General features: G+C 58.9%; 2 protein-coding genes across 2 annotated transcripts in view; both read left to right on the plus strand.

The window, feature by feature from the left end:
* The window catches only part of MACF1 (microtubule actin crosslinking factor 1), a 147,347-nt gene that overhangs the window by 101,520 nt on the left and 30,339 nt on the right, over nucleotides 1-15,488 (plus strand). Inside the window, 5 exon segments of the mRNA XM_040587703.1 lie at nucleotides 12,053-12,214; nucleotides 12,352-12,522; nucleotides 13,454-13,620; nucleotides 14,426-14,585; nucleotides 15,050-15,376. Coding sequence (XP_040443637.1) covers nucleotides 12,053-12,214; nucleotides 12,352-12,522; nucleotides 13,454-13,620; nucleotides 14,426-14,585; nucleotides 15,050-15,376 — 987 coding nt within the window.
* Nucleotides 4,348-6,660, plus strand: KIAA0754 (KIAA0754 ortholog). Its single transcript, XM_040587823.1, has one exon. The coding sequence runs from the start codon at nucleotides 5,356-5,358 to the stop codon at nucleotides 6,550-6,552; it is 1,197 nt and encodes a 398-aa protein (XP_040443757.1). The 5' UTR covers nucleotides 4,348-5,355; the 3' UTR covers nucleotides 6,553-6,660.

The following is a 15,488-nucleotide window of genomic DNA, read 5'->3' on the forward strand; positions in this document are numbered from 1 at the left end:
GGAGAGTCCCGAATTAATGGGCTACAGGTTACTAATCGCCGCTTGAAAGGCGGGTGGGCTCCCCGCATCACGAACAGCCGTAGCCTTTGAAGAGGGGGGATGGCAGGGTGGCAGAGGCCTGACTTGGAATCGTCAAATGACATTTGAAGTCAGCTATAAGCGGAGAGGATAAGGGAGCACCCAGCCCAGCACAGTGGGATGGGATTAGCCTGGGAGCTCGGGGCTGGCCCACGTGGTGCCGAAATGAAATCGCAAGGATTTGGCAAAAGGTGCAAGTTTAAGGAGGAGAGCACTGGCACGGAAAGGGGGATAAAGTCCCTCTGTCCTTCTGACAGATGAAGCAAAAAGCTTTAAAATACATGAATCCTCTGGTAAGAATCCCAGCAAAAACGAAGAAGCAGTTTCCAAGGCAGATTTTGGGTGTGCATGATTCAGCTTTGTGCTTTTTATTGCAGTGTCTGAGGGAGGCTAAACCCATCCTGAGTCCCTCCCTTGGGCCGGGGCCACTCAGGGTTCATCCCTCTGCCATGCTGGGACATGGCACTGTGTCCCTGCCCAGCGGTCCCTCCTGCCACCGCCGGCTCAGTGACCCTCATGGAGTTGGACATAGGGGATGCAGTGATCTATATAGAGTCGGGTATGGGGACATGGTGACCCATATGGAGTCGGGTATGGGGACATGATGACCCACATGGAGTCAGACATGGGGACACGGTGACCCGCATGGAGTCAGACATGGGGACACATAGTCAGACATGGGGGACGTGGTCAGCAAGACCTATAGGGACAGAGCTCGTGGTGCAAAGGCAGGAGCTCTCCTGCATCCACCCTTGGCCGGGCTGGGCGAGTGGGTGCTGCGCTGCCCAGGGTGGGAGGGAGAGCACCAAGGTGAAGATTAAAGAACCTCTGAGGGTAGAGAAGGCCCTTGGTTGTAGCCTGGGCTCATTAGTGACGCGTCTGTTGGAGATCTTGAGCCATCTCTGGGCTCTCTTGCATGCCACATAACACCGGTCCCTCATTTCCAGCTGCTGAGATGCGTTAAAAGAAAGCTAAAAATATATTGGTTTCCAAATACTGCTTTCCCATGTAAACAGTGGCGGCAGCGGCGGGCAGGATGTAATGCAGTCGTAAACAGGGTGACATCACCCCGTGACGGGGAAGGCACGCGTCCCCACGCTCAGGGGCCAGTGGCCATATCAGGGAAGCTTGAAACCTGCAGGTCTGGGAGACAAATGGGGGTGCTCCTACTTGGAGCAAGGCTGGGAAAACCTCTGGGTGGGTTTTGGCTGAGGGTCTTTATCTGCAGGACGTGGCTGTGGGGTGGCTTTGGGGCGTGAGTGGGGCTGGGCTGGGTGACAGCCCTGGGTAGAGCTGTTAGGTCCCCTCCCCAGGGTGGGCTGGCTGCTGGAGCACGAGCATCCTAGCGCCCAGGTGTGTCACCCACAGCCTTGTGCACCCAAGTGAACCCCAACTTGGGTTTGGTCAAAACGTACTGGTAACGGGGCAGGCGAGAGGAGGTTTGGTGGCTGAACAAAAGCCAGCTGAGGGGTCCTGCTGGTCCGTTCTGCCCACCGCCACCACGCCACGGGTCCGTGAGCCGTGAGGTGAGCAGATGCGCTCTCCTGAGCTGGGGGCTGCAGCTCCAAAGCTCCATCAGCCCTTTATTTCAGTCCTGGTGCTTGGTGCTGGCAGAGCTTTGCATGCCGGAGCCGCTCCGAGACACCCAAAAGGACAGAAATTGAGATGGGACCTTCGTGTCCTGCCCCATCCTTCCCTCGTGCCAACGCAAAGCTCGAGCAAAGCCCCACAGCTGCAATTCCCAGCACCCTTCGGCTTCTGTCCCCATCGCTGGGGTGGCACTTGGTGGCGTCAAGCCATGAATTGGGGAACCTTGCAGGGGCTCCAGCTGGGATCTTCAGGCCAGGCACAGCAGGTTTTTAATTGGCTTTAGTACTCGCCGAATATTTCCCTAATGGTGTTAGAGACAGGGGGGATGTGTTGGAGGAAGACTTGGCTTGCTTCTGGCACGTGACTCGGTGAGGAAATGGGAAAAGAATTTCTGGCTGTGAAACGGCAGCTCCACGTCGAGATCGTTCCTTCTTCTCAGTGGAACAAAAAAGCCTCCGCGCCCCAGCCCGGATGCCTGGGATTCCTCACGGAGGGGCCCCGGAGCGGTAACGGTCCTGCTGCTGCTCCGCCAGCTCCCGGCCAAGGTGGTAGCGGGGAAACCGGGGGCGGCTTTGCCGGAGCGCTGGCACGGCGAGGCCATCCTTCTCGTGTTGTTTCAGCTGCACTGGATTCGTAACAGGGACCGAGAGCTGGTGTGTCCCCTGCCAAGTCTAAAAATCTGGGCTTTGGGACACTCTTGCAGTGTTGGCCAGCCCTGGCTGTCCGTCTGCGGGGCGGATGGGCAGAGGGGCTCCCGGGGGCTCCCCCTCCCGCGGTGGGGGGCTGCAGATGGGCTGCTCGCACCCCCTGCCAGGTCTCCGTGCCCTCCCCCACCCCCCGCTCTTTTCCTTGCTTGTGTTTAATGATGGAACTTAGAAAAGGGGTTTCCAGAGGTTTCCCGGTGTGCAACCGGCCCCGCTGAGCGCTTCGGGTGGTTTAACGGGCGTTCGGCCTCCATAGCCCGAACCTTCCCCCTTCCACGAAACATCCCGTCCGAATTCTCCGAAAGGAAAAGTCCCTTGGAGAAGACGGGTCTGGAGCTGCTGCCTGTGCTGCTGGCACACGGTGATGAAGGGTCCGAGGGCTTGGGGACGGGGAAGGTGGGCTCCCGCCTCAGCCGTGCCATGACCTTGGCCAAGCCCCAGTGTTTGCAGAGACAGCAAGCACCTGCAGCGCATCCCCCCAAAAAATCAGGTTTTCCATCTTTCCTATGTCACCAACCTTTCGGCTGGACCACGGCCGGGTGGGAAGGGGTTGGTGGAGCTGTGGCATGACAAGGCACAGGCGGAGGTCGCAGCCTCCCCCCGTCAGCACTATCGAGGCGCAGGCTTTTATGGATCGGAGCACCTGCCCGGCTTCTTATATTTTTATCCCGATGCGATAATTCATCCCCGAAGGCGCAGGCCGGCTGGCTGGTGGGGCGGGTTGTTGCCTGGAGATGCGTGGAGGCTGTTTCCAGCCCTCCTGGTTTTTTTTTTCCTCCCAAGTCTGTGACTTCCCTCAGCATCCCTTGGCAGCCGTGAATCAGGCTGGGATGCCTCCCTCTCCCAGCCCCACAGCTTTGGTGCCCCATCCCTTCAAGCTAAGGGCCGGGGGTGGGGTGGGGGGTGGGGGGGGTGATGGGGATGGGGGGAGCATGATGCTGACCCAGAGCTGAGGCTGTAAAAATTAGTTTTTTAAGGCTGAGGAGGCGGCGCGGGAGGGTTGGTGGTGCCGGCAGAGCCGTGCGGCATCGGGGAAGGGAAAAATGGTACTTCGGGGGGTGGGGGGGGTGGGGGTTTGGGTGATTTTAAGAACTCGGTTCTTTGTGCAGGGGTGGGGGTGAGGGGGAACGGGGTGGGCGCCGGGTCCTACCCCCCCAGTGCGGCGCTGGGGTGGGAAGCGCCTTTAAACGGGGCGGGGGGGCCAGGCCGGGCGGGGGGGCGGACAAAGGGCCGGGGGAGCGGGGCCGGTGGCGGGGGGAGCCCGGGCCGCCGCCGCCACCGAGCCAGGGCGTTGCTGCTCTTTGTCGGGGGCTGCCGCCTCCCCCCGGAGGAGGGGCCAGCCCCGGCGGGGCGGGGAAGGGGCCAGCCCGGGGCCGCCGCTGCCCGCGGAGACCCCCAACCCCCCCCCAACCCCCGCCGGCTCGGGCTCCGGTGCCCCCTTCCCGGGGCCGCTCGGGGGGGCTGGGGGGGGGGGGGGGCGGCGGCCGCGGCCGCAGCGCCCGGGAGGGGGCCGGTCCCGCCGCCCGCCCCGCCCCGCGGTGCCGCCCCCCGCCCGCCCCCGCCCTCCGCCGGGGCTGGCCGCGCCGCGGGAGCCCGGTGCTGGCGGCGGCGGCGGGGCCGGGGCGTGCGGCGGCCTGCGCGGCTCGGCCTTTTGTTCGGCCGGCGGGAAGGAGAGGCGAGCGGCGGGCGACGAGGAGGAGGAGGAGGAGGAAGGCGGCGGCGGCAGCCCGGGCGCACCATGCATCCCGCCCGGCCGGCCGGGGGCTGCCCGCGGGGGCGGCGCGGAGCCCCCCGCCCCCGGGCCGGCCGCTGAGCCGCGCACAAAAGGGGCGAGAGCGGCGGGGAAGGGGAAGGGGAGGGCGGCCCTGCTCGCTCTGTGTCCCCCCTCCCCGTTCCGCCGCCCCCCACCCCCTCCGCCGCGGGAACCGGCCCCCGCCGCCCCCCCCCAGCAGCATGGCCGGGCCGCCCGGGGGCGCGGAGCCGCCGCAGCCCGCCGCCGGCCGCCGGGAAAGTTGATGCGAGAGGGGCCGGGAGGAGGAGGAGGAGGAGGAAGCGGCAGCAGCAGCAGCAGCAGCAGCAGCAGCAGCAGCAGCAGCAGGAGCCGCCTCCGGCCGCGGCTGCTCCCCGCCAGCTCCCGGCAACTCGGGGGATTCCGTGCCGCTCCATCCCCTTACCATTTTTGGATGCGTTTTCCAGCCTTTTTTTTTTTTTTTTCCTGGGGAGAAAGAGAAAAAAGAAAAAAAGAAGAAGAAAAAAAAAAAACCACTCCAGCGCCAGCAGCCTTCCGGACAGCTCCGCGTACCCCCACCGCTGCCACCACCGGCTGGATTTTGGGGTTTCGGTGTCCCCGAGCATCACGGCGGGATGACGGCAACAACAATGCCATCATGTTTTTGAGACAGGAAACCTCCGAGTTTGCCCTGAATGAAGAACTTCCTGTGTTTAAACTTGTCCGAATATCCGCTGACAAGCTCAGTTCAAATGAAAACACGAGAGTCGGGGGGAGAGGCTAATTCGGACCAGCTGGACTTCCACGGGATTCAAAATGCGCGGAGCCGCTCGTCGCTCGGGCTGCGAGACGTGAGCGGCCAGGACAAGCAGTGCCTTTGTTACTAAAGAAGGACGGACGGGATAATTTCAGAGCTTCAAACTCTTTGGCTTGGTTTTTGTTTGGTTTTTTTTTTCTGTCGCAAACGGCCATTGGGAATATTTTCTGGAAGCTGTCGGATGGTTTCTGCTGATGGATGGCTTTTTTTGTAGGGGAGTCGGGGGGATGAGATGCGTCGTTGCGCTGCTCGGGACCGCTGGGTGGGCTGCTGAGCCGGCGTGGTGCTGCCAGTGCGTCCTCCCGTCCCCGTAGCGTGGCTGCTTTGGGATCAGGGGCTGCCACTGGTGGGTTGGGGACCTGCTGGCAGTGTGATGCTTCCTGCGGTGGCGGGCGAAAGGTTGCCGCGGTGGTTTTGTCACCCGTGAGGACGAGAGCATGGGCAAACCACTGAGCCGGCCAGACTGTTTACGGCAGAACCGCACTTGCCTGGGGAAGGGCGAGGAGGAAGATGGTTATATAGAGGATTGCTACGTGCCCCAGAGGTCGATATACGACACGATGAGAATTAACGAGCAAATCGATCAGGGATCGAAGCTCAACCAGCTTTCCAAGAGCACCCTCGGCAAGGGGGACAGCAGCACCATATCCAGCAATGGGACTCTCGGAGCTGCCAACGTCTTCGAGTCCAGGGCGCCAGAAGCGAAGAAGTTGGACGAGCGAGTCATCTTCGACGCGCTGAAGCTCAGCAGCGACGTCTCCAAGCCAGCACCAGCCCCCCCAAGGAGACGACCGAACCCCGAGAGGAAGGAGAACGTCAACCGGCGGTCATGGAAATCCTTCATGCCGCCAAACTTCACCGAATTTGCAGAAAGGATGGGGGCTTCGCTGAGCGAGGTGTCGGAAGCGGGCGCCTCCAACCCTTCCCTGCGGGATAAGCGGGAGTCGAGCGCCATGCTGACCGAGCACCCGGGCCAGCCCGACCACGGTGAGCCCATGTCCGAGTCTCTCACCTTGGAGCACGTCTCCAAGTCATCCGGCACGGCAGAGGCTCTGACGGCCAAGCAGTTCGGTGCAGATGGCTGTGGCGGTCCCCGGGATGAGCGCCAGACCCTGCTGAACGCTGGTGATGGCCGCGGTTGTGTTGGGGACCCGGCTAGGGCACGCCGGCTTCCTAGTGCCACCTGGCCACGAGCCAGGAAAAATTTCATCAAGGGAAGCCTCAGCGATGGGCACCAGGAGACCCTGGAGGCCTCCGAGTCGGACTGTACAGTGGAGAACGTCAACCTCTCTCCGTGCCTTAGCGAAGAGCTGCTGGATGCGGGACTGGATATTCTCATCACCTCCAATCTCAGGGAGAAAACAGAGTCTGAGCTGAGATTTGAGGAGGACGAGCGCTGGGTGATGATGGAGGAGTGGGAGGAGGCGACGCTGTCAGAGAGAGGAAAGGCTGTGCTGGTGGCAGAGGAGAAGAAGAGCTGTTGCTTGGCAGATATTTCTGAAGAAAGGGAACAATTCGCTGTTCCAGCGGACGGCTCTGCCCCCAGCCCAGGGACTTCCCGGTCCTGTGGATCCCCGGGGGGGGGCCGGCAGCGCGTGCTGTACCGAGGATGCGGCGGTGCAGTGCGAGGCTGAGGACTTTGCTCCGGGTTCGGAGCGCTCGGCCAGCCCCGCAGGCCCCGAGTTGTCCGACACAGACTCTGTACAGATGTTCCTGGAGCTGGAAGAGCAGTGCCTGAACGAGGACGAGGGCGATGGGGCTGTCCCCAGCTGCCTGGAGGTTCAGGTGTCCCCAGTGGACTCGGAGGGGTTGGACCCAGATTCGGCCAAACTGGCCGGGGCTGCAGTCGAAGCGTGTCAGCGTGGGGCCCCATTGGACATCAGCGCTTCAGACTCTGCTGTCGTGTCGGACCTGGAGGACTTTGATGTCACCTGCAGCTCGCAGGTGCTGAGCACGCTGGAGCCGGCGACAGAGCCCTTCTCAGAAAGGGACACCTCAGCTGTCACCCCGACGGACTCGGATGGAGGGGCATCACCCAGCCCTGTGGCCACTGCAGGGCCAGGCTCCCTCCGGCAGTGCTCGCCGGCACCAGTGGAGGAGGATGAACCTGACCCACTGGTGGACCTGGAGCTCGTGGACGGTTGCGCAGTGGCAGTGCTGGTGGCTGGTGGGATGCCATCTCCTGAGACAGGCGCGTGGCCAGCTTCTGGCTTGGAGGGAGCTGGTGACGACGACGCTCAGGTGGGGTGGGGTGAAGATAACCCAGACTTGCTGGTTCCTGATGGTGAAGCATCGCGGCTTCCCGAGGAGACGTGTCCCAGCCAAGCGTCCCCGGCTGGGCTGTCCCCCCGCCAGCCCCCAGCTTCCGACACAGTGGCAGAGGAGCTGGGGTCTTCCCCTCAGCACGAGGCCAGCATTGAGGGGACAGGTCCTTTTGGGAGCTGTCATCTTCTGCCCGGGAGGACTGCGCTCACCAGCTGGGATGTCCCAGAACTGGCTTCTGAGGATGAAGCCACAGATTTGGGATCAGAGAGTGATGGAGTTGAGGGCCAGATTCATCCGGCAGAAAGTGGGGATGCTTGCCATGGTTCTTTGCCACCTTTCCATGCTGGCTCTGCATCAGAGCCAGGCTACGAGGCTCCAGTGACATCCCCGGCACCTGTCGAGGCCCCCCCATGGGGAATGGTTCCCCCAGGCCAGGGCCTGGCTCTCGAAGGGGCTGCCCACACCGAGGGGTCCCCCGTGGAGGTGGCTGTCATGCACGGGGAGGCATCGGCAGCCATCCTGCAGCCGGGAGACCTGGACTTGCTGTTTGCCTGTGCCTGGGAGGACCAGCCAGCGGCGCGGTGCTGTACCGTGGTGCTGGGTGAGGAGGTCCCACGTGTTGCCAGCCCAGTCGCCCCAGAAGAGCTTCCTGGCACGTTGCCCATTGCGGGGCAGTCTGCTCCCGATGCCATCCCATGGGATGTTGGGGGGCTATCTGCTCCAACCGACCTACCAGCACCAGGAGACATGGCTGTCCCTGAGCCCCAGGCTCTGGAGGTACCACCAGCCACTGGGGATCCTACCATGGATGCTGAGGAACTGTGTGTTGAGCACCCACCTCCAGATGCCACCACCGCTGCCATGCCCTTGGCAGTGGAAGAGCTTCTGGATGCCCCACCACCATTTGCTGACGTGCCTGTTGCCACTGTGCCACCACAAGCAGCCGAGCCCCTCGTCTCCGGCGTCGGGGATCTCGGCGCTGGCCCTGTGCCACTGGCAGCAGGGGGGCCAGTAGCAGCCTTGGGGGATACAGATGACTTTGCCAACACGATTGTGCCGCCCATCCTGGAGCACCTATCCACCGAAGCGCTGGCTTTGGAGGATAACCCCATCGCGAGAACACCCGCAGCGGAGGTGACAGCTTGGGATGGTGCCTCCATGCTGCCAGGCGTGGAGGGTCCCCCCTCCACCTTCCCACCCGCCCTGGAGGGACCCACCATCCCAGAGCTCCATGTGCACCCTCCAGGAGCACCCTCCGCTGTGGCACCCACCGCACAACCCCCCCCCCGGGGCCGTGCTGGGGGACACCCACCATCCCCATAGATGCGGCAGTGCCCCTTCCCCGGCACCCGGCGAGGGAGAGGTGCCCACGGGCACGGAGGGACCCCTCGCCACCGCTGCCATCGCAGAAGGGCCTCTCGCTCTACCAGATGGATTCGTTCCAGATAACGAGGTATTTGTTGCCCAGGCACTTGCAGACCGGGTTTCAGGCACAGAAATCGCTTTATTTTGCACTTGAGGGGTGGGTGGGAGATGGGAACCTGCTCCGTAACGCGTGGCCACGATCTGGGGGTTCAGGCTTTGAAACAGCCCTCTCCCTCCTGAGTTTAGCTTGGATTTGGCAGGCAAAAAGTTTCGGTGGGAGGGGAATTGTGTATTTTCATTAGTAGGGGAGGTAAAAAATTACCACTGCTTGATGACCTGAACTATTGTCTTCAAGTTTTTCGGCTTATTAAAGTACGTGTTGATCACTCGGACACAAATCACAGACTTCAGAAAAACCTGGCTGAGTTCTGGCAGGGTGGCTCCCGTCTTTGCAGCAGAAAATAACGTCGGAAGAGAGAATCCTGTAAAACAAATTAAGCGCAAATCATTCCTGTCCTGTGCAGTCACCGCTTCCTGCAGCGTTTTACGTGAGCAATAAGGTGCTGAGGCTCCGAAAGCGTGCGGGATGCGGGAAGGGGCTCAAATTCTCTCTGCCCTTTGGGGATTTGCTTTGCCGTGCCGTGCTTGCAGTTTTTGCCCAGAGAGTCCTCGGTGGTGGAGTTCCCACAGCCGAGCGCTGATTTACTGCCATCTGGATTAGGGAGAAATATCACTAAGGAGACATCAGAAGTTAGTCAGCGCCGAAAATCCCGATTTGGTAACAATTACTCATCCTTTGGGCTGTGGCACCCTTTTGAGAAGTGCATGTGGAGGGGCTTGGAGCGATGTTTTCATGGGGAGGGGGGGGGTCTGTGTGGGCTGGGGCACCTGGTGTGGACCTTGGCGAGGGAAAAAGCCATCGGTTCTGGCCATTGTCGGTCTGAAATTCGCTGCTTTGGTGTCAGCCTGTCCCTGCTGATGGGACCCTCATTTTAGGTGCAGTGGTGTCAGCCTGTCCCTGCTGATGGGACCCTCATTTTAGGTGCAGTGGTGTCAGCCTGTCCCTGCTGATGGGACCCTCATTTTAGGTGCAGTGGTGTCAGCCTGTCCCTGCTGATGGGACCCTCATTTTAGGTGCAGTGGTGTCAGCCTGTCCCTGCTGATGGGACCCTCATTTTAGGTGCAGTGGTGTCAGCCTGTCCCTGCTGATGGGACCCTCATTTTAGGTGCAGTGGTGTCAGCCTGTCCCTGCTGATGGGACCCTCATTTTAGGTGCAGTGGTGTCAGCCTGTCCCTGCTGATGGGACCCTCATTTTAGGTGCAGTGGTGTCAGCCTGTCCCTGCTGATGGGACCCTCATTTTAGGTGCAGCGTCTCCGATTGTTAAACCCCGTGAATCTTCCCTTTGCTCAAACGCTGTTGGAGGTGTTGGCAGCTCTGTGTCTGCACTGGGATGACGCTGGTTCTTCCCACCGTGGGGCTGGGCTTGGCGTTCGGCAGCGGTGGGGTTAAGGAGCGCGGCTGCCTGGGAGAGGAGGGAAGCAGAAAGAGAGGGAATGCTTTGGGAAGTACTTCTGGGAGTGAGGAGGAGGTGTGACAGAGCAGATGTCCTGCTCGCCAAGATGCCTGTCCAGCACCTTCCCCAAGGCAGGACACCTCGCCCTGCACCTTCCCCTGCCCAGCTAGATGTTCAATATTTGTTTCCACGCTGAGTCACGGGGAGGTTAGCGAACTAAATCCCTGCAATCTTTGACGAGCCAAGAAAAACAAGTGCGTTGGACACGCTCGCTCCTCCGGCCGTTGGTGTCATTGCCTTTGTACCAAGCCCTGTGCAGCAGCACGCGCTCGGGCTGCGCCGATGGACGCGGCGCAGGTACCCGCGGCGCCATGGCCGGGATTTCAGCAGAGCTCCCTCCCTGCCCGTCCTCTTCCAAAGCCCTGGAGTTTGTTTTCCAAGCGTGTGGAGGGCTCGGACCCAGCCCCACATGCCAGACTTATCAGCCTGGCCCTTTTGTGGGTTTGGCTGCTCTAACAGCCAGCTCCATATATAAACAGTAACAGGAGAAGCAGCCGGGGAATCGATGATTTCATGTCACCGTTTCTTTCCTATAACCGTGGTATAATTCTCCCTGAGCAAACAGCTCTGGACAGTGTCTGCCAGCACACCCTTGGGTTCGTGTCCCGGAGTGATACCTCCCTGCCCTTGACTTGCTGAGCTCCAGTGGGGGGAAAGCGCTTTTTCTTCAAAACCAGGATGCAGAAAGTCAAAGCAGCCCCTGTTGCGCAGGCTGGGAACTTCTTTTTTTTTTTGGCGTGTTTGGGGTTTTTTATGTGTTTGCGGGGGGGATTGCCTGCCTCGTGTTCTTTCGGAGACAAAAGTGATTGCCGGAGAGCTGTGCCATCCATGAGCCGTTGCTCTGCTCGGTGAGATCTTTCATCCCGGTGGGAATTTTTCGATGCTGTCCATGTCCGTACGTTCTCGGGCACGTGAGGACGAGGCACGCTTGAGCAAGCAGGCGGCTGGCAGCCATCCCCTCCGCTTCCCAAAGAGCAAACGTTGTGCCAGGGCCGAGGGCTGCGCTCCCGGCCAGCGCTGGCTCGGGGTGACCTGTGCTCTGGATGGGCTGGTGGCCCAGGGGACCAGAGCAAGCGATAAAGGGCTCCGCTCCCTTTCTGGGGGGCTTGTGCTGTTGGCTACGGGGGAGCAGCAGGCTCATCCCTTGGGACCGGGCTCTGCAGCCACCCCGGCAAGTGCTGGAGAGCAATCGTGCAAGGGTGGCCGCGCCAGCGCCAGCGGGTGGCTGCAGCAGATCCACGGCTCTGATAAAGAGCACTTATCTCCTTTGCGGAAACAGGATTTTCCCTGCTGCCTCTCCTTACAATGGGGAGCTTCATTCGCTCTCCTCCCCCTTCCCTATCAAATCTTTTTTGGTTTTAAAAGCTTTTCCCCACAGGATTCCCAGGCAGGACCATGCCAAATACGCGGTGCGGTAAATGACTAGCACATTAATTGCCTATTGCCTTTGTCTTTCGAAATCCAGCTAGCTTCTCGGTGTCTGTAATTTCGTGGTTAACAAAACTCATGTGATGTCAGGTCTCTGTTCTCAATAGCATCACTGTGAGAATTGCTTTGGGTTTTTCCCCGGGAGCATTATTTCCCAACCTGATGGGTGACCAGAGCCAATGCTCTCATTTCTTCCCCCATTTGCTCTCTCCACCTCACTCTGGTGCTTGGAAAAAAGGGATTTTCCCATTTAAAAAGCAGAGACGGATGCGTGTGGACCCCAAGCTGTGCTCCAAGCAAATGCCTGTGACATCTGTGTTACTGGGTCAAGGTGAGGGAGGAGTTTCGACAAACTTACACAACTCTAGTAAAATCAGCGCAAGTAGCTACTGCGTGTTCTCTAGAGAAGAAAGCCTGTTTGATCTGTCGAATGATGGAGGGGCTGTAAGAGCAGCTCACGGGTTATAAATACCTTTTCTCTCCCACACTTCCCATCCCCAGCTGTTCCAGAAGGAGCAAGTGGATCCTCTCCAGCTAAAACTACAGCAAGTCAATGGAGTTGGTCAAGGACTCATCCAAAGCGCCGGGAAAAACTGTGATGTCCAAGGGCTGGAGCATGACATGGAAGAAATCAACACCCGCTGGAACACCCTCAACAAGAAGGTGAGAGCGTGGGGACAGGCTCTAACTGGTTTCTCTTGGCCCCGTTGGGGTCTGCTGGGAGAAGGGGGTCATCGACAGGGAGCTGAGGCTCCGGCGTTGGTGCCTGACCACGCGATGGGCTTGTCTTTGGGATGCAGGTGGCCCAAAGAGTTGCTCAGCTGCAAGAAGCCCTGCTGCACTGTGGGAAGTTTCAGGACGCCCTGGAGCCGTTGCTGAGCTGGCTGGCAGACACCGAGGAGCTCATCTCCAACCAGAAACCTCCCTCTGCCGAGTACAAGGTGGTGAAAGCCCAGATCCAGGAGCAGAAGGTGAGCGGGCACAGGGCAACGATGGGCTCGGTGGGAGGGGGAACTGGGGACAGCCAGGCAATATTTGGGGGGGTCCAGCTGCAGCAGATAAAGCGTAGCTGGGATGTCCACAAGCCTCCTTCGTTCACGGTGGGTCTCCACATCCTACCATCATAAACAGGCAGCTCGTTTGCCCACGCTTGCTATCTCCATCGTCTGAATCGCCAGCGTTAATTCATCGTCCCATTGCCTCTTGAAGTTTCCTGCTGGTTTTGCTGGTCGGCCGTGTTTTTCCAGCCTTAAGTTTTGTTTGTGCTGGTAATTCTGCAGCGTCAGGAGCGAGCTGGCATAGGTACCGGTTTGGCTATTTGGACAACACGAATGTACGAGCTGTAGGAGCTGCGGCGAGGCGTGCCGGTGTTTGCAGAGATAACAGCCTGGGTCGGCGCCTGCCCTCGTGAGCAGGCGGATGAAAGTTCAAGCGTGGTTGTGGCAAAAGGTTTTAGAAATTAATTCTTACCGAGGCTTGGTCCGACGTACGGAGACTTTGAAGAGGAAATTTATTTAAAGTGAAAGTTAAAAAACTTGAGGAGTTTGAGGGGTGGGGGGATGGGGAAGCCCCTGAAAACTTGTCTGGTGCAGGGGTGCTTTGAATCTCTTCTAGAACAGAATAAAACAGAATATTTTATTTGGAAGGGACCTACGGTGACTATCTAGTCCGACTGCCTGACCACTTCAAGGCTGACCAAATTAAAGCATATTATTATTCTATTTTTTTTGAACTGGTTTTGATGGCAGAGGCTGTCCCACTGGGCTGGCTTTGGTCCCAGCCCCCCGCTTATGGTGGTTTTCAGCCACCATTGGAAGTCGTATCTCTCTGAGGGCTAGAAGAGGTTCTGCTGATCCAATATGGTAACTTTTATCCTCCTTCGTCTCGTTGCCGATGCTAAAGCTGCTCCAGCGACTGCTGGACGATCGCAAAGCCACCGTCGAGATGATCCAAGCGGAGGGCGGCAGGATCGCGCAGTCGGCCGAGCCGGCGGACCGGGAGAAGATCGTGGGTCAGCTGGAGAGCCTGGAGCGCCGCTGGGCAGGGCTGCTGGGCAGGGCGGCCGGCAGGTGAGGGGGTCTGTGCCGATGGCCAAAAACACGGGGCCGGCTCGTCCGGCCATTCCTGATGCCCTGGAGCTCGGGGTTACAACACGTGGGAAGCTGATGGAGATTTCTGTGCAGATACATCCTGGAAACAGCTGGAAAACATGAGAAATCAAAGCCTGTCTGGGAGCTGAAGTTGATAGCGGTGCTTTACAATGGCAGGGAAGAGCTCAGATTAAACAAATTCCCTGCAGAGAATGGATGTTATTTTTATTCCTTTAAGCATTAACGTTCAGCTTTAACGGCAGCATCCTGTTGACACCTTTCTGCTGCCTGAATGTCGTTTATGAGTTACTTGTTGCTACGTAAACCAGTAGTTGAGGTTATGAAGTCAATTCAGAGGGCCAGATTTGACCCTCCCGGTGTTTTAAATCACTGCCAGCTAGATGGAGTGTCCAGCTAGGACGTGTACCCGTGCTGGGCTGCCTTTGAAGGGGGGCTGGGCAGCTCTGAAACACGGAGAGCCTGGCCACGAGCTGAGCGCATCGGAGGATCTGGGAGATGCAGTGATAAGAAAAGCTGCACAACAGGGGAGCCTTTCTGCTGCCTCCCTGGGGGGGGCCAACTGGACCCTAAAGGCACAGCTGCAGGAAAAAGCTTATTTTGCAGTTTCTCCGCATTGATTTTTGTGTTCGCAGCTTGCCTGACGCAGTGTCTGACCTTGCTTGGAGCGGGGCTGCTTTGGTTCCTGCTTCCTAGTACTCCAAGCTGCTTCCCATGCTGGGCTCCGGCGGGGAGCCGCTCCTTAGCCTTTTATTCCTTGCTATAGGCAGAAGCAGCTGGAGGACATCTTGGTCCTGGCAAAGCAGTTCCACGAAACCACAGAGCCCGTCTCGGACTGGCTGTCGGTGACGGAGAAGAAACTGGCCAACTCCGAGCCCATCGGTACCCAGACGGCCAAAATCCAGCAGCAGATCAGTCGGCACAAGGTAGGACCCGCGCGTGCGCGGGAGCTGCTGATGGAGGTGGTTGGTATCGGGTCCAGTGGCCGTTTCTGCCATGGCCGGAGGGATTTTGGCACAGACGAGTATCGCAGGAGTTCCCCAGGCTGCTTCATGTACAGAGAAGGCTGCAAACCCTAACCCACCAGTGGGGCTAAATATTAAACTGATGGCTTCGCACCTCGCAGCAAATACCTGGCTTTGGATTGAAAAACCATTGCAGTTCTTCTGTTTCTTTTAATTATTCCTTTTATTTTGATGCACTTTGCCCACTCACAGGTGGGTTTCACATCTTCATTCCTTCAGTCGCATTCCTTGTTTCCGTTTCCCTTTTACGTTGCGGTTTGTTGGTTTGTGGTTTGTTGTGTTGTGTTTTTTTGTTTTGTTTTGTTTAATCCATCTTTTCACGCCTTTTTCCTTTCTGTTGTCCATTTTATCCTCCCGGCATTCAGGCTCTAGAGGAAGAGATAGAGAGCCACACGGCTGACGTGTCTCGGGCGGTCGGTGTCGGGCAGTCCCTCTCCTCCCTGAGCTGTGCCGCTGAGCGGAGGCTGCTGGCAGAGAAGTTAGAGTCTCTGCAGACCCGCTACGGTGAGGTCCACGACCGGTGCTGCCGGAAGGCAGCACTGCTGGATCAGGCGCTCTCTAACGCCAGGCTCTTTGGGGAGGAGGAGGTGGAAGTGCTCAACTGGCTCGCTGAGGTCGAGGACAAGCTCGGCTCGGTATCCGTAAAGGATTACAAACGGGACGTCCTGCAGAAGCAGCATGCCGACCAGCTGGTATTTTCCATTTTCTTCCATCTTTATGTTGTTTATTTTGTTGCATTTAGCTGGTTTGATTTTCGTTTCTGGTCTGATTTTAATTTCGCAAAGCTTGTTCCGCTGCTGGTTC

The sequence above is a fragment of the Falco naumanni genome, chromosome 3, assembly GCF_017639655.2.
Source record: "Falco naumanni isolate bFalNau1 chromosome 3, bFalNau1.pat, whole genome shotgun sequence".
Classification (NCBI taxonomy): domain Eukaryota; kingdom Metazoa; phylum Chordata; class Aves; order Falconiformes; family Falconidae; genus Falco; species Falco naumanni.

What these genes read in the sequence shown, in the direction of transcription:
- KIAA0754 (XM_040587823.1), top strand. Translation starts at nt 5,356, where the DNA reads ATGGGCAAACCACTGAGCCGGCCAGACTGTTTACGGCAGAACCGCACT.